This window comes from Eleutherodactylus coqui, chromosome 2 (assembly GCF_035609145.1).
Source record: "Eleutherodactylus coqui strain aEleCoq1 chromosome 2, aEleCoq1.hap1, whole genome shotgun sequence".
Taxonomy (NCBI): domain Eukaryota; kingdom Metazoa; phylum Chordata; class Amphibia; order Anura; family Eleutherodactylidae; genus Eleutherodactylus; species Eleutherodactylus coqui.
In genome coordinates, this window is record NC_089838.1 from 85,304,939 (window position 1) to 85,324,033 (window position 19,095).

Sequence of the window (19,095 nt, forward strand, 5' to 3'; positions counted from 1 at the left end):
CACCGGGCTGCTGCAGTAGGGCATGGAACTGATTTCTTCCATAAGCATACAGCTCTGTTCCCACAACAGTGGCCTGACTTGTTATTGTAGTCCAAGTTCACATTCATTTCAATGGGAACTTAGCCTGCAATACCAAGCCAGGCCACTGCAGTGGGAAAGGAGCTGTATACTTCTACCAGAAATCAGATTCATGCCCTACTACAGAAACCCGATGAACAGCTAATCAGCAGAGGTCCTAACTACCTGATCCTGCTAAATATGAATGCAGAATATATCCCAAACAAGTTTACCCCTGCTGTTTTGTATCCCCTATACTTATATAAAGTGCAGTGATACTCCAGGACATATCTGATACATCAAGTCATTTAAATAAAAGGAAATCAGTACAAGACTGTTTGTTCTTTTTCACTCAGAATGTTTAATGCTGCCAGTGCTCTAATGTATATCATGCGCTTCTCAACATTTGCAAGCATCTAGCATTTACCTGCAGCAATATAATCTGGTTAATTTTCTCCTCCCGGCTGTGCATCTCCAGCTGGCTGTACAAGGTGGAGGTATTTCCACCATACTGATCACTCAGGCTCCCAATCAGAGATGTGTTATCATGACTTTTCTCAGTCTCCTCCTCCACTTCTTCCTCTTCTTCTGTTCCAGTTTTTGATTGAACCTCAATGATTTCCTTTCTGATCTAACGTTAAAATCATTTTTCATCATCATCACCCAGAGAATGTATACAACATACAAATCAGCATATATCTCTGAACTGGACATACATTGTAAACAGTCTGGAAGTAATCTTTCATTTTAGCAGTAGGACATGTGTTCACTGTCAATTATCAGCAATATACCAGGTCACCATCTGAGCATCCTTTTTATCTATGGCTGGATCCATATGAAGATGGTCCAGACACTCAAAATATGATATAGTGTGTTAAAGTGCACATTCAGGGATCCACTTAGACACCTCTTAGGATATGTACCTTGGTATGAAAATTTAAGATATTATCTAAACTGTAAAAATGAGTGCTCTGTGCTGTTTAACAGATTCATCCACTTACTGACTGCCCACTACATTCATTGTGGATACTGCAGCCCTTTACTTCCTCCCTGCTGATGTATCCTGATTTTATACAAATAAATCTTAATCACTCTATAAACAAAAATTTCTAGACATTTCTAATGCACTTTATATTTTAATTCCTCATTATTTTCAAAATAAGTGCTTGCTGTGTGTAAATGAGAACACTCTTGGGTACAGGACATGAGGATTACTACAAAGAAATTAACTTTTGAATGTAGCTGTATAAAATCTAGAGAGACCCCACTCTCTTACTGCAGCTGTATGCAAACATTGAAGCTACTTCTTAAGACCCATTTACATGGGCCGATGATCACTCAAAGATCGCTCAAACCACAGTTTGAGTGACAGCTTTGAGCGATCATTTTGTATGAACTATTAAGTAGCTACTCAACTACTTAAGTACAATTAAGTGTGCAAATGAAGCCTTCCCTGAAAGCCGCTAATAACCCGAGGGCTCTTATCTGCGCTCAGATCCTTTGTCCTCCACAGGGAAACAATGCTATCAGCACAACCGTGGAGAACTGCTGATAAGAGTGAATGACGATTTTTAGGTTGGACTGAATTTAACGATCAGCTAGCAGTTCCCGAAAAGGGCACGATGGGCGCACATTTAGACACGCCGATGATTGCTAAAATGATTGCCGATTAGCGATTTCTGTTTTTTGCGATCATCGGCTGGTGTAAATGGCCCTTTAGCCATTTGTGTCCCCCATGAATTGGCTGCTAAGGGTAATAGGACTGTTTTTGACCCTGCACAAGATACTAATAATATTGCCTGTCAATATTTGATAACGGACAGCACATGGTTAATAGTAAAAACCCATAAAAGCAGCAATGTTATTTTTTATTTACTTTGAGATCGAGAGCTTCTGTCTTCTTGATAAACAACACTTTGGCCATATCTTCCAATTCCTTTACTGTGCGTTCTTTCAAAGGATAGTTTGTCACTTCATATTCTGTATGAAAAGACTTTAAATAACAATGCATAAATCAGCAATATACACCGAACCTGAGCAACACGGCAACTCTAGAGCCACACTGAGGATCTTGTACTATTGGGAACCCTCACAACCAACCGGGCATTATGGGAACAGGTTTGCTTGTACTGGGAGGGTTTCTCATAATGGTATTTTAAAGTTATCAGTTATCCAATTTCTTAATGTAATAATCAGAATGTTTTTGATGGGGCAGTTTCTCTTTTGCAATATGTTCTTGTGATATAATCAATCATGTTGCCTTTATTAATAATGTATTACACTCCTATAAGGAGACAGTGACTGGCCCAATTCACTATATTTACCTTAACAGAGCGTCCTGTTACTGACATCGAATCCCAGCATTCTTTTTTAATGATTTCACGTAAATATTGTTTGGACAAATTTTCCAGCTCAATTTCTCTTCGAACCTATGAAAAAAGGAACTGAATATTATTGACTATTGATTTCACTGAGAATTAGTAACTAGTAACTAGACAAGTAACTATGGAGCCCCATAGAGAAACTAGGTATTGGACACATCCCCTATGGCCACCACCAGCAACAAGTTAGATTATAATTAGCTTGGTTTCTGCCCTGGCCCCATGGCATTGCCTCCTTCCTTGGCTTCTCAGGACTTTGTATTCGGACAGTGATTGGCTTCAGTGGTCACACGTCCCTGTTGTCAGTGATGTTATTGGTGGCTCAGAGGTGGCGATCAGTGAGGAACCAGATACTCTCGGAACAGGAGCAGCGATGAATTAGGTGAGGCGAGTATGGCTTTTTCATGATATTCCACCACTTTGAGCCCCATATAACTCTAACCCCTATGAGCTTATCTTTTAGGTTTAAGGACCAAGAGATTGTCATAATCACACCGCAAAAGCCATAACCTGTTGAGATAGCTGCATGTGGGCTTGTTTTTCTTGGGACAAGTTGTATTTTTTAATGGTGCCACTCACATGTACGTATAATATATTGTATAATTTCCTTTACACTTTTTCAGGTAGAGATGGAAAAAAATTTCCAGAAATTCCTCCATTGTTTTTGAGTTTTATTTTTACGGCAGTCACCATTCTGTAAAAGTAGCATGATAACTTTCTTATCTGGATCAGCATAATTACTGCGTTACCAAGTTTATAGGATTTAAAAATTTTTTTTTTTAGCCCGATAAAAACGCATTTTTAAAGAAAAAAAATGGAAACTGCATTCTAAGATCGATAGCATTATTATTTTTCCAGCAACAAGGCTGTGTGAGTTCTTGTTTTTTGTGGGAAGAGCTGTAGTTTTGGTGGTAGCAACCTGAGGTACGTATGACTTTTGGATTGCTTTTTATCGCTTTGCTGCAGTTGCTATTGTTTGTGGCATGCAAAAGGTTAAACTGCCAGGATTTGAGGTTTCTCCATATCTGGCAGTTAGAGCAGAAGCCTGGCTGTTAATAGTCAGCCAAGTCACCGCATGTATATGCAAATTAAAAGCAAATTAGTTAGGTCAGTAAAAGGAATATTGGCTGTTACCAAGGGGTAAAACCTAAATAGCTTTATGAGATAAACTGTTAGTCGCCCTGTCCACGGGCGTTGCGGTATCCCGCGGGAGCCGGCGCCCGGGAGCAGGAGCCGGCAGACGGTTCTCCGCTGTCAGCCTATCTGACAAGATAGGCTGACTGCGGAGAATCTGGGCAATTCGCAGCATGCTGTGAATTGCTGGCCGCGAGCAGAGAATCGCAATGCTTTTCTGCTTGTGGACACGGAGCCAGCACTTTCCATAGCAATGGAAATCATTACAGGTGTGGAATGATTGAGCTGGCTGGGTGTGGTGTTCTCCTGCTAGCCAATCACCACCGGTCTGGTTGCAGATAAATATCCTCCCTCTGCAAGAGGAAGCTGGTTTCCTGTCATTCTAGGGTTTGTTGGTTTTGCATGCCTGTACATGTGTTATGTGGGTAAACAGTGTCGTGTCCTGTGTGATTGTCCATGTGGCCAAACATTAGGTGTGGATAGCCCTGTTTTGTTTATATGGTGTGAACAGTGTCAAGTTCTGTTTATCTGAGCTGGTGGCTAGACATGAGGAGTGAACTGTCCTGTTCTATGTGGTTGTGTGTCTGGCATGCTAACCCTAATGTGTTGCTGTGTAAATTGTGTCCTGTGCTGCCTGTTTAGTGTCTTGCTAGAGTAGGAACTGCAAGACATGAGGAGCCTTGTCGGGGCCTTGCAGCTTAAGTTCATTGGCCAATGTAGGAACTAATCCCTCGCTTTTATATTCAGCTTTACCATCTGCTTTAGAGTGTGAGGTTGTGTGGTAAGTGAGTTTGTGCATTTAATGTGTCAGTTCCGCCTGGTTGAGAGTATCACCCTTTATGGGAGAGCAGGGTCGAGGTTGCAGCGCGGGGCCGCCTTTATAGAGGCGATCGCCCAGCTTGTTAGGTAGGGCATTGTCATCTTCCCTGCAGCACAGGGCCAGTTGTCCCGAAAACCCGTGTTTCCGGGTTACGTTCATGTGGGCCTGGTGCTTAGTTGCCCACACGAACTGACATAAACCCTTTAAGACTGAAACAAGCCCCATCTGCGGTAGTTAAGCCCATGACTAGATCCTACATGAGACTACTTACTCTTTCCACTTCCTGCTCACTTTCAGCCCGAAGCCTTTCTTGCTCTTCTGTGTCCAAGTTAAATTCTTGCTGGTCCAACTTTTCAATATCAGGCAAGGATTCATTCTCTCGCATCATGGCTTGTATCTGAAAAACATACAGGTTAAGAATCTAGATATAATGGAAGCCATTTTCAGTATTAGGGTGGCTTTTGACACCACCAATATTATGCTATGAGACTGATGTAGCTAGGTGCTATATGTACAAACATCCCACTAATTGTATTGTGAAAGAAGTAAACCTTTAGTTGAATAGATTAGTTGAATGAAGTAAAAAGTTAATAAAAGAAAGTCAAACTAAAAGAAATATTCAAGACCACCATTACTGATGCTCATTTGCTTCTGTATAGTTGCAAGAAAAGTAAGTGAACCATTGGAGATCACATAGATTTCTGTATTGATTACTAATAAAATGTGGTCTGATTTTTATCTATATGTACTTTTATACGGCACGACTGTCTGACGGACTACCACCTTGCTATTGCTCCTGTTTAACAATAGTCGATCTCTCGCTCAATGCCCTGTCGGCGGCTGCATGTACACGGGGCGACTATTGCCCAAATTCACTGTTTCCAGCGATAATTCAGGTGATAGTCACCCCATGTAAAGGTGCCTTTAGTCACAATTATGCACAAACACAAACTACTGCAAAATGTCAGCTGACTTTCAGAATAAGCTGTCCTGTATGTGTATATGAGAAATAATATTATTTCTGACCATTCTCTCATAATATAGAAAGGCAGCAGCAGTGTAGAGGACACTAAAGAGAAGTACTGAGCAGTGTAGATGTGAGACAGTAAAACAGTTACTATTAGCTGCAGCATTGTTTCTATGTGTGTCTCTAAAAGCTTCTATTTTTGTAACTATGTTGTCCGATTTGTGTCCTGTAACCTGTGTCGCATGGCAACACTTGCAATATGCTTCTCTGCTCCTCCTCCCTCCCCCACTCCCCACTGCATAGACTTCAATGGGATGACATTCCATTTTGTCTTTGAGGCATCTTTCACGCAGGCGTTTTATTGCGGCTATTTTGCCGTGATAAAACATTGCCCGAAAATCTCTACCATGTAAAGCACTGGATTCCAATGCATTCATTCACATGGGCGATTTTCAGGTGCGTGAAAGAATCGTGCCGTAAAATTGCCGACTATTTTTGGTCGCCAATTTGTCTTGCAGCCTCAAAAGATAGGTCTTGATCTATATTTTGACGAAAAACATGGGAGGCTTGCATAGGTCCTATAGGAGCTGAAAAATAAGGGAGGGGGAGGGAGTTTACCTGCATCCGACGTCGGGAAAAGAACATAGCTGGCTCTATTTTAGCTATCTAAGCTAATAGAAACCATTCTGCTGACCAACGGAATTCTGCAGCGGTTTTTCACGCTATACGCTCGTGTGAATAGATCGCAGCTATTCTTCTCTATTGTGATTTTTGGCCACGTACAGCCAGCGTGAAATTGCACACGCTTGTGTGAATGAGGCCTGGATTTAGCTGTGCATTCAGAGTAAGTAAACAATTTAAGCCCCATTTACACGCAAAGATGATCGTTCAAAATTCGCTCAAAAGACAGTTTGAATGAGAGTTTTGAGCAATCATTTTGCATAGTAACTAATGGGCACTAATGCCTATTAGTAGCTTATTAGCTTCATTTGCATTTAAATGAAGCTCCCTTTGCTGTATGCAGATGACAGTGGGTGGTCTGTTATCTGCATACAGCTCCATTGTTCTCCCATGGGACTGCAGCTAAAAACAATGTTATCAGTGCTCCGGAGGACAATCACAGCATGCAGTCTCTGCTACCAGCTGGCTGGCGGAAGGATGGTCTTCAGAGGCTGGACAAGTATCTGTCTGGGATGATTTAGTGAATCCTGCACTGAGCAGGAGTTTGGACCCGATGACCCTGGAGGTCCCATCCAACCCTACCATTCTATGATTCTATGAACTAAAAATCATCATTCAGCCAAAAAGCAAATGATGCTAACATTTACACGCAACGATTATTGCTCAAAAGACATCGTTTGAGCGAATTTTGAGCAATAATCATTGCATGTAAATGGGCCTTTAGTTGGGTAGAGGAAGAAAGCAGCTTGATAGGTGAAGAAAGAGGCATTTTTCTCTAATAAGATTTATTACAACATTTCTTATATCTGCATGTACTATTGATGTGTGCACAGTTTGTTGAAAGTTTAGTGATTTAAGCTGCTTGTAGTTTACAATAATTCTATCAGTATGCATTGCTGTCTGGGTGACCTTGTGTTCATACACAACTACCAATCTGAACAAGGAGAGCTGTAGCCTAGGTCACCTGCATACAATACAGCTCTGACTGGGTCATGTAACTGCCTTACAATGTGTTCACAAAATGGTGTTCTTTATGTGTTTGGACCAACATGGGAGATTACTTCCTTAATGTAAAGCTCCATTTAGACGGGACGAGTGTCAGGCAAATAATGCTAGACACTCGTCTTCGCACATACTAGCTCCCATGCACCTGCACAAAAGCTAGTATTGTTGGCTCACAGCGGGGCAGCAGGAGGAGATTTGTCTCCTCGCTCTCTCCCACCCCTCTCCATTGGCTTAACATAGGGGTACTGAATGGCTGCTATTTACACTGAGTGATCAGCTCATCGTCCATCGTTTATGCAGCATAGATGATGAGCTGATCGCTCAGTGTAAATAGCGGCTGTTCAGTACTGAACAGGCGCTATGTTAAGTCAATAGAGAGGGGCAAGTGAGCAATAGGAGGGAAATCTCCTGGAGCTTCCCCGCTGTGAGCCAGTGATACTAGCTCCCGTGCAGGTGCATGGGAGCGAGTATGTGCGGGAACGAGTGGCTGCCAGGGAAGGTTTTTGATCATGTCCAGTCCTTTTAAAATAGACTTACATCATCTGTCCCTACATGCTAACAGCTAACTGGCTTTTCAGGTGACCTATTGAGCAACAATGAATGCGAATGGTCAATGCCATCACTGAAGCTCCACATTTTAATACTCCTTTACCGATGGACAAACACTCTACAACTAAATAGTAAAACACAGCCCTACAAGACTTTAAAAACACACTGCAGACATCATTTGCTTAATTATTCACTTGATAAGAAATTGTAAAATAAGATTTAGGGTGGTTTCACATCTGCGTTGGACCCTCTGATTGGAGGTTCTGCTGCAGATCCTGCACAAAATACTGGAAGAAACAGTGCTGCATGCTGTGCTATTTCTTCTGGCAAAAAGCTGAGCAGTTGAGCAGAAAGCGAATGAACCCCATTATAGTCAATAGGGTCTGTTTGGCGATTTTCGGATCCATCATCAGACAGACGTATTCGGCAAGGGAATTCCCCTTTTCTGCTGACCGAATAGAGCAGGAAACCGGAACCCGTGACGCAGATATGATACCACCCTAAGGGCGAGCACCCACTGGCGTTTTTTACCTGCGTTTTTCCTGCACAGGCATAGAGATAACATGTGTTCCTGTCCACTGGCGTTTTTTTTGCGTTGCGTTTGCGTTTTTAACATAGGAACTGTCAGTTGCATATGTGTCCTTATTTTTCTCCATGGAAATTAATGGAAAAGCCGCGAAAACGCCGCGAAAGACGCGCGGAAAAATCGCGGGAAACGCGGCGAAAACGCTGCGTTTTTTTCCCGCGGAAAACGCAAACGCCAGTGGGTGCTCGCCCTTACTGTAAGAAAAACAGATGTAACAGATGTTTATTAAAATGCTGGCAAACATCCTTACTTTCTGCCTGAGTTCTTTTATGCCGTTCTTGAGGTTCTTCTTCTGGTCTGCATATTTCTTCTCCTCTTCTTTTGTAGCCTGTGATGTGTACCATTGGAAATGATTACTCATTAATAGATTGTGTTTTCAGGAGATATCTTGGAAGTTAAATAATACATATCCATATTACTACGCTGGTCCAGTAGGTTGCAATATTTTCAACCAAGAATGGACTTTCTGGGCAATCATATCTGAAAAGCACATTCAACATACCATGTCCCAGACTGTGCTGATCTGTGATACCTGAGAATCAGCACATCCATCTAGGGACAAGCTCAGACAATCAGCATGTCGTGTATTACTGTACTGATTGACTATCTAGTAGCGCCTCCCTGAGGCACAGTACAGCAGTACTACATGTTCTGCTCTGCCCTCTACCTGCACCAGGATGAGCTGCACCTTTGGACACGAGGTGAGGACAGCCCCATCTTGCTGTACAGGACCATGAAGAAGCTCCTATCCTCTACATAGAGGGTGATTCCACAGCTTCCAGCAGCTCTTCCTAACTTTAGCAATAATTTATTAAATTAATATTAAAAGCACTTCAAAGCGTAGGATATCCCGAACGACATCATCACATTTCTTAAATTATCATCAGGCATGATTACAGCAATTCTACACAATTTCATTACATTATTTCCTCATTGTAAGGGTGCGGGCAGACGAGCGCATAAACGGCGCGTTTTTGCGACCAAACGTATATATACGTGACCATCTGAGGCAATGGTTTCGAATGTATTCGTTCACATGGGCGATTTTACGGCGCGTAAAAACGGCAACCCGAAAAAAAACGGAACATATGCGACCGAAATACGCGCCAACGCATATTCGATCGCCGAAAAGACCGTTTGCAAAGTAGGAACAAACGAAAATACGCTTTCTAGCTCTGGTCGTGATCGGTGAAAAACGATCGCTCGGGCGATCATACGTTGCGCTCGTGCGAACGTAAATACGCCTACGCTCGTCTGCCCGCACCCTAAAAGTATCATGTTTACCAAAGTCATTCCCAGCTCATGCCAAATAATACCTTCTAACCTAAATTCCTAATGGTAAAAACAGGAAATCACATTAAATATTCCTGTTTTATTAGCCTCATGAGACAAATTAACCCCCCCATCCCTTCCTAACCAAACTCAAAATCCATAAATATAGCAGCAGGGTTGTTATATTAAATTTCAATTCGTTATTCAATCCCCACAGCTTGCAGCTTTTAGGCCTCTTTCACACGAGAGTATATCAGCCCGCCGCTTTCATGGTCAGTCGATATATGCTATGATCTGATGCTTTGGATTCCAATGCATCAGATCACATGGCCGTATTCCCGCGACGTAAAAGCGCCCGGCGGGCCAATATATCTTTTGAGCTGGAATATGTCAGCCACTGCATGAGCTCCTATGGGAAGGAAGGTGGGAGGGAGTTTAGCTAAACTCCCTCCCTCTTCTCTCCTCCCCTCCGGCTAATTGCAATGGAAGGAGGCGGGGCTAAGCTCCCACCCACCTCCCCTTGTCCGCAGCCAGCAATGGGAGGAGGCAGGACAGGGTGGCGCTTAACTCCATCCCTGCCCCATCCCCTCCCATTGCAATCAGCCGGAGGGGAGGAGAGAGGAGGTGAGCCAGCGAGAGGGAAGGGAAGCGGCAACGGCATGGTGGCCTCGGCGTATGTGCGCCGGGGCCCGTGCCATCTGAACGGGCGCACAAACGTTAGATCTGAATGGCGGCCGATATACGCTTGTGGGAATAAAGCCTTAGGCCTATATATCCTGGTATAATACCAGATGTTGGGAAATTCAGCCAAATGGCTTTATTGCTGCATCATATTATTGTTATTTTTTGTTCGGATGGTTTTTATTGAATCCTTTAACATTTTTATAAAAAGATACGACAAAATACAACAAATGACATACATAGCTTTCCTGTATAAAAAAATATATCAACACATAATATGCAGCATATAAAGTTGGGTGCACAATTGCCAACAGTTGAGTTGAGATCTAATATTGCAAAAAGGTGTCATGGCAGTGAGGGTCCTTCTGAAAGGCCCCAGGGCTGCCTTAGCAGACTGCCTATCAAGCCGTCCCCGTGGGGTGGCTTGGTAGACTGCCTGGCAAATCACAGTATGATGTAAAGCTATAGCATTACGTCATACTGCAGGAGCGATCAAAGCATTGCTAGTTGTAGTTCCCCAGGGGAAACTAAAAACAAAAAGTAAAAATAAGATCGATAAAGTTTTATTAATTAAAAAAAAAAAAAAAGTAATAAAAGTTTAAATCACCCCCCTTTTGCCATATCTATAATAAAAATATCTAAATCATAAAGGAAAAATACATATTTGGCATCGCCGCGCCCGTAAAAGTCTGATCTAAAAAGAACGCCAGAAATGCACTTTCAGTCACCCTGTCTCTAAGAAAAAATGCAATAAAAAGTAATCAAAAAGCCGCATGCATTCTGAATTGGTACTAACGTAAACTACAGGACATCCTGCATAAAAAAGGGGGCCTCGCTCAACTATGCTGACGGAAAAATAAAAAGTTATTGCACGCAGAAGATGGCGGCAGAAAATTGAAAAAAATTAAAAGTAGTACAGCAAAAAAAAAAAAAAAACTATACAATTTTGGTATCGTAGTAATCATACCAACCCATAGAATAAAGTTATCATGTTATTTTTGTTGCAGTTTGTGCGCCGTAGAAACAAGATTTTTGTTTTTCATTTTACTCCACGTAGAATTTTTAAAAAGTTTTTCAGTACATTATATGGTACTTTAAATAGCAACATTCAATAATACAACTCATACCGCAAAAAAGAAGCCCTCAAACAGCAACGTCGATGGATAAATAAAGGAGTTACGATTTCCTCTATAGCTCCGATGTCGGGACAGGCCTGCCACTGCAGTGCAGGAATACATCTGCACCCGTTTGTCAGACACATCGGGTGCAGATGCACTCGTGCACTAGTCTTCATCGAGGACCCCCGAGGAGAAGGCAGAAAGGGGTTTTGACCATTTCTGGCTTCTCCTTTACACATTACATAGTGCTCAATTAGCGCTATGTAATGCAGAGAGAACGCGGAACTAACACGTCTGTATTCTGCCCAGCGATCATTTGACCGCCGGGAGCCTCCTGACCTCAACTGTCAGTCACAGCTGAAATCAGAAGGATGAAGACAGAATGCGGAAGTATTACTTCTGCATTCCGCCCGGCGATCATGTGACCGCCGGAACCCTCCTGATCTCGGCTATCAGTCACAGCCGAGATCAGGAGGGTGAAGAGAGAATGCATTCCCCCGGTGATCATGTGACCGCCGGCACCCTCCTGATCTTGGCTATCAGTCACAGCCGAGATCAGGAGGGTGAAGAGAGAATGCAGAAGTATTATTCCGCATTTTCCCCGGTGATCATGGGACCGCCGGCAACCTCTTGATCCCTGTCAGAGATCAGTAGGGTGAAGGGAGAATGGAGGCAAAAAAAAATTGGATTGGAAAGGGTTAAGGTTTTTTTGTACTTTAACGTTATGTGATAAACTTGAGGTATAAACTCTGCTAAAGTGACAGAAACTACATATGTTCTGTTACTCAAAATCCACTCCTCATCAAACAGCGCCCCTCGCTGACCTGTATGTATCTTCTCATCGTCTCTTGACAGCAGCAAGGCTCACGACTACACAACTATCAGCGTCTTGTCTGTGGCATTCCACTACACGTATCGCCATACTTCATGGCTGTAGGATCAGACTTTAGACGCCCCATAGGGAGCAGTGTCCTTACTGATAGGACGCTACACATGTCGTAGACATCATGTGTCCAGAGGTTGTCACATCACTAATGGTGGTTCATTTCCCACGTCCCATCTTACTGGAATCCGCACAACAACTCTGTCATGTCCCATACATACCCGGGTTTTAAGGGAATTAAGTCATGTGATACACAGACCCTTTTTTTCTATAGGGACGGGGTCTGTTCCACTGGATTGGCGAGTAGCCAATGTGGTGCCGATATTCAAAAAGGGATCAAAAAAGAGAACCTGGAAACTGCAGGCCGGTCATTCTTACTTCTATTGGGGGGAAAATGTTTGAAGGGTTTCTAATAGATGCTATCCTGGAGGACCTCAAGAAAAATAGCTGTATGACTCCGTATCAACATGGGTTTATCAGCTTCTATGAGGAGGGAAGTTTTAGACTGGACCGGGGAGAGCCATTGGATCTTGTGCATCTGGACTTTTCCAAAGTGTTTTTAACTGTGCCGCAGGCTGGTATATATAATGAGAATGCTTGGTCTGGGCGACAATGTGTGTAAGTGGGTGAGTAACTGGCTCAGTGATAGGAAGCAGACAGTGGTTATAAATGGTACATACTCTGATTGGATCACCGTTACTAGTGGGGTACCACAGGGGGCGGTACTGGAGGGGATCACAGTTACTAGTGAGGTACCACAGGGGGCAGTACTGGACCCTATTCTTTTTAATATATTTATTAATGACCTGGTAGAAGGATTGTAGATGACACAAGACTGTGTAACGATAACACAAGAGAGGACGCAAAGAGATTGCACGATGATCTTGATAAATTGAGGGCTTCGGCAGAGAAATGGCAAGTGAGATTTCACACTGATAAATGTAAGGTTCTGCACATGGCCAGAGGAAATACATGTCAAAACTTGGGGTTTTAGTTAACTGTAAACTTAACTGGAGCAACCAGTGTCAGGAAGCTGCTGCCAAGGCAAATGGGATCATGGGGTGCATCAAAAGGGGTCTGGGGGCACATGACGAGAACATTGTTCTTTCTCTTTACAAATCACTGGTCAGACCACACATGGAATATTGTGTACAGTTTTGGGCAGCAGTACTCAAGAAGGACATATCAGAGCTTGAGCGGATACAAAGGTGGGCAAATAAAGTAATAAATGGAATGGGTGGGCAACAATACCCAGAGAGGTTATCAAAATTGGGATTATTTCGTCTAGAAAAAAGATGACTAAGGGGCGACCGAAAAACTATGTATAATATATCAGAGGACAATACAAGGATCTCTACCATCATCTATTCACACCCAGGACTGTGACTGCAACAAGGGGGCGCTCTCTACATCTAGAGGACAGAAGGTTTCTGCACCAACATAGAAGGGGATTCTTTACTGTAAGAGCAGTGAGACTATAAAACGCTCTGCCTGATGATGTGGGGATGGAAATTCGTTAAAAGAGTTCAAGAGGGGCCTGGACGCCTTTCTTGCGTGATACAATATTAGATGTTATAATCCTTAATAACGTCAGAAGGGTCGGTGATCCGGGGATTATTCCGATTGCCAGTTTGGAGTCAGGAAGGAATTTTTTCCCTTAAATGGGTAAAATTGGCTTCTACCTCATTGGGTTTTTTTTTGCCTTACTTTGGATCAACACAGGAAAAAGCCGTGAGCAAGACTCGGCTAAAACTAGCGTTTCCTCGTCTATTTACACGGTCAGGTGTGGCATGTTAACAAAAAAAATATGCCGCAGCCTAGAATTCCCTTGGTCGGAATTACTTCTAATGCCTAAATACAGGCACCTGTCTTGCTTTCACAGTGTTGGACGCTGCTAAACTCACTCCCTCTCTCTTTTTCTGCCCATGGAAGCCACCAGCATTTATCAGCCGACAGATAGGGCAAGACGTATCTTTTGCAGCCACGTATAAAATCGCCCGCCATATTCGGTCAACGATGTCCTATCTTTCCCGGCGTGACATTTTTACGCGACTAAATATCGGCCATCTGAATGAATACATTGAAAATCAATGAAAATCACTGAAAATCAATGCTTCAGATGGTTGCGATTTTTTATTGCGGCTAAATTAGTTGCGTAAGGACGCTAGTGTCAATAAGGCTTTAGTGTGATTTTCATTAGTGTTTCCACATATGAGCTATATTTAAAGGGGTTTTCTGGGGAAAATACTATTAATGACCTATTTTCAGGATGTCATCAATAGTTGATCGGCTGTGGTCCGTCGCTCGGGACCCTGACGATCAGCTGACTGTGCATCGCCTGACAGCGCCACAATAACAGCGGCCCCATACGAGCTGGAAACAACGTACCCATGCGAGTTACGCCTAAGAATCCCAGGTGTAACTCGCACTGGGTCATCTGAGTACAGCCTTAAAGACAATTGGTCTTGAACTTATAATTGTCTGAAACAACTTCAATCTGGTTAGAATTGTCAGAGACGCATCAAGTTGAATTTATAATTTCTAAATGTGAACAAAGGGTAAACGCGGAGCACATTTAACCCTTTCCAATCCACTGTCTGACGTCTGAAGACATTCTGATTGAAGCCTGTGCAGCTCCGATGTCGCAAAACGTCCAGCAGGGTATTCTTACTGTATATTGCTGGCCGCTCTGTTGTCGGGGGCCTCTCTGGCATGTCACATACTGAAATACTGGCTCTAGCCAGCAGATGGCGCCATTGTATAATGGCAGAAAGAGAAAGCCCCCTAGGAAAACCTGAATCCAAAATTGGATTGCAAAGGGTTAAAAGTATATGAGCAACTTCACACTTACTTCAGTGAATTTGTAATCAAGCCAAGTGGGATCTGTAGATTGCAGTAAGGAGGTGCTTGTGTAGCTGTCATCCTGCTCAGTCACCTCAACACTAAGCTGGCCTTCCTATAGAAAGAGTACAGTATTACAATCAGATCCATCTCAGGGTGACTACCCACTACAGTTCTTTTTCATTGCGAAATTCGCAGCGCTTTTTTTTCTCCAGGGGTCTATGGGACTTGATAATGTTAAAATCGCATCGTGTAAAATCGCGATTTCGCGGTAAATTGCGATTTTACCGCGATGCGGTTTTAACATTAGAGGGCCCCATAGACACCTGGAAAAAAAACGAACCAAATTCGCAAACGCTAGTGGGTAGTCACCCTCAGGCAGACAACCATTAGGCTGGGTTCACACAGGGCGGATTTGCCGCGGAAATTCCGTGCGGAATTTCGCCGCGGCATATCCGCCTGCGGCTGCTAATCTCGGGGTTAGCCAGCCATGTGGACGAGATTTCTCAGAAACCTCGTCCACACGGGACGGCCAATCCGCTGCGGTAAGTCAGGCTGGAACCGCGGCTGCGGCGGCCGCAGCCGCGGTTTCAGAATATGCAGCATGTGTATTTTTTTTTTTATTTCGGCCGCGCTCTCCTCTATGGGAGCACCGGGCGCAGCGGAAGAGCGAGCAGCCGGGCCGCTTCAAAGCCGCCGCGGGTCTTTCCGCGGCGTTTCTCCCGGCGGAAATCTCGCAGTTTTTGCTGTGGCCAAACCGCGAGATTTCTGACGGGAATCCGCCCCGTGTGAACCCAGCCTTACTATACTATCAATATCATAATATAAAATATTACATATAGCTAAACACTGTGAATCATAGCATGAAGCTGGAATTGGTATCTAACTGTTAGTCAAAAAACAAGATGTGACCACAGCCTATGGGAAAACTCCCAACGTACACGCTAAATATGTCCGTTGCTTTGACTACCAGATGTAGGTCAAAAGCATTATTTTTCTACTATCTTCTGGCCATTATATGGCAGCATATTGCAGAATAAAAGGTATAGAATAATCTAGTAGACTTCGCTATTCCATCCCTTGGATCCTGTGAGTGAAATGAAACCGTAACTGTGTATATGTGTGGTATCTATCACTGGCCTCTGTTTAATGGATACCCCAGGAGCTCCAGTGATGTCGCTGTCCATATATAGGCAGTTATCAGTGGAGTTTCTCCGAAGCAGGCATCAAAGGGAGCACTCCTACTAAATGGCTGCCCTGCCACCTCGGGGGTCCTGAAGTGCTGTGCTGCTGGACTTGATGAGCCATCTACATCTATTCTTCTCCCAACCCGGACCTCCAACAATTGGGTGTGTGTGCCGAATAGGAGGTAAGAGTACTTGAATACAGAATTGAGGAAAGAGGTGGCTGTAAAGGCGACGCATCCCACTGTATGATAAACAGTGGGATATATTGCAGCCTTCTATTGGAGGTATACATCTGATCCTATGAAGATGTGTATCACTTCAGGGGAAGCTGATGCCTGCCTGAGTGAGAGTCATAAACTGCTCTGCTGGGACAAGATGGTACCTCGCTTTCTCAGGTAAACACGTTGAGCAAGTTGACAAATGCACCTCTTTATTTTGCGTAAGTAAGATATCTGATTCAGGGCTCCATACTGGCATTTTCCGTAAAGCCTCATCCTCTGCAAACGAAGTATCTTGAAGGGCAATGCTCAGAGTCCGACCATATTCAATGACTTCATTCACTAAAGTGTTTCCAGGATGTCTGCAAACGCAATAGGACATTATACACAATTGTTACACTACATTGTGTGCAAACGCAAAGTAAACGTAGCATGAAACATTTAGTCTACAAGCATCATGTATAGGGGCAGATAAAGGCCCTTTTACACGGAACGATTATTGCTCAAAAAATTGTTTAAGTGAATGAAAGTGAATGATAAACACAGTCAACGATCGAACGATGAATGATAATTCATTTGCTTATTGTTCATTTCATGTAAGCAAGAAAATCATTGTTGGCTCGTTCACTAATCATCCGGTTTAAGTAGCGCTAGCTCAGTCGTTCTCACTCACTTATACACCGAATGTGAAGGACTGAACGATTTAGCGAGTGAATGAGCCAACGATGTATCTGCCTCGTTCGAATGATAAATCGTTAAGTGTGAAAGTAGTTACGTTTCTACAAATGTTAGTGTGTCAAAACATCTGCTAATTCCCACTGAATACCAATGAGACAGATGCTGTTTTAGACTTACCTCCATGTCAGACACACCACTGTGCCATCTCCCACTCCTGTAGTAATGAGTGAATGCCCATCTAAAGAGAATGCCAGTGAGCCGATGCCTCCCGTGAGGTGTGAATGACAACATACCTGAGCAAAGGTTTCCTGGAAAGCAGAACAGATAATGAGGAGAAAACTGAAATAAAGAAATGTGAACCAGTTTAAGGGCGCCCACCCACTGGCGATTTTTTTTTCTTTGCGTTTTGAGTTTTTTCTCAAGAGCAATTAGAATTGAATGTACTCCTGTCCACTGGCGTTTTTTTTTGCGTTGCGTTGCGTTTTTTAACATAGGAACTGTCAGTTGCATATGTGTCCTTATTTTTCTCCTAATGCACCCATGAAAGTCAATGGAAATTAATGGAAAAGCCGCGAAAACGCGGCAAAAAACGCCGTGAAAAACGCCACGAAAACGCTGCGTTTTTCACGCACGAAAATCGCAAACGCCAGTGGGTGGGCGCCCTAACAGAAAACATGTTTAGAGAAAACTGGGGGAAACTTATGAAGACCAACATTTCCTACGCTGCACTTAATTTGGAGCCACCAGACGTCTCAATGGCTATCAATGATAATGATGGATCATTTATACTTATACTGCAACAGGAATGCTGAGTTCCATCATTACAAGATATGTCTATAGATTTAATATGCAAATGCTTTGGAAATGCATTTATCCTACTGTATGGGAACTTACCAAATGGAAAGCATCTTTAAGATACAGAATACCATCTGCTGCTGAAACTGCCAACCACTTGTGATGAGGAGATAAGCCGAGGTAGCCAGGTCCCAGCTGACTGCCACTAACGTTTTTTTCTGCAGGCAGAACTTTAATTGTATCAGCCGATTTTTCCTAGAGACAAATGTACGAGTTATTATTTTTTACTAGGAAGTACTGGCATACATAGACATAAAATACAATGTATATATATGTGTGTGTGTGTAACGTGATCATTGACCATACCATTTACAGTATGTCTACACAGCCATGAACCATATTGTATGTTATTAGGGGACACTTATGTACTATTAGTATCCAGACTAAAGTACTATATTTATTTATATATCAAATAGTACATTAGTCTGGATACGAATAGTACATAAATATACCCTATTAACATACAATATGGTGCACGGCTTTGTAGACTTAAGTCCCATTTAGACAGGACAAATGTCGGGCAAACGATGCCAGACACTCATCCGCGCAGATACATGCTCCCATGCTCCTGCACGGGAGCTTGTATCGCTGACTCACAGCGGGGCGGCAGGAGCAGATTTCAGTCCTCGCTCCCCCCGCCCCTCTCCATTCAGTTAACATAGTGACCGTTCAATACTGCTGCATAAATGATGAGCGATGAGTTTAACTATGACAGTGCAGTGTAAATAGCAGCCGTTCAGCATTGAACAGCCACTATGTTAACTAAATAGAGAGGGGCGGGGAGAGCGAGAACTGAAATCTGCTCCTGTGAGCCAGTGATACAAGTTCCCATGCAGGTGCACGGGAGCTAGTATGTGCGGGAACGAGTGTCGGCCATTGTTTGCCCAACATTCATCCCGTCTAAATGGGGCTATACTGTAAATGGTACAGGCAATGATCACATCACAGGAATCTATATATATAAAGACGAAAGCCCTCACTGACTCACTCACTCACTCATTCACTGACTGACTCACTGACTGACTCGCCAAAAGTTCTCCAACTTCTCGATGTTGTAGAAACATGACATTTGGCACAAGCATACATTATCTCCAAAATAGGAAAAATAATTTGGTCCCAACTCGATTATTCAATTCTAGCACAAAAGAATTGGCGTAGAAATTTTACGTAATCTAAATCTCT

The 19,095-nt window shown here is 43.1% G+C and overlaps 1 protein-coding gene across 1 annotated transcript in view; it reads right to left on the minus strand.

Moving 5' to 3' along the window:
- The window catches only part of CFAP43 (cilia and flagella associated protein 43), a 62,366-nt gene that overhangs the window by 22,246 nt on the left and 21,025 nt on the right, over positions 1-19,095 (minus strand). The window contains exons 15-23 of the mRNA XM_066591175.1: positions 17,953-18,108; positions 17,236-17,366; positions 16,589-16,742; positions 14,986-15,090; positions 8,431-8,508; positions 4,664-4,789; positions 2,382-2,486; positions 1,934-2,050; positions 485-688 (exon numbers count right to left, since the gene is read on the minus strand). Of these exons, the coding sequence (XP_066447272.1) occupies positions 485-688; positions 1,934-2,050; positions 2,382-2,486; positions 4,664-4,789; positions 8,431-8,508; positions 14,986-15,090; positions 16,589-16,742; positions 17,236-17,366; positions 17,953-18,108 (1,176 nt within the window). The remainder of the gene's footprint in view (positions 1-484; positions 689-1,933; positions 2,051-2,381; positions 2,487-4,663; positions 4,790-8,430; positions 8,509-14,985; positions 15,091-16,588; positions 16,743-17,235; positions 17,367-17,952; positions 18,109-19,095) is intronic.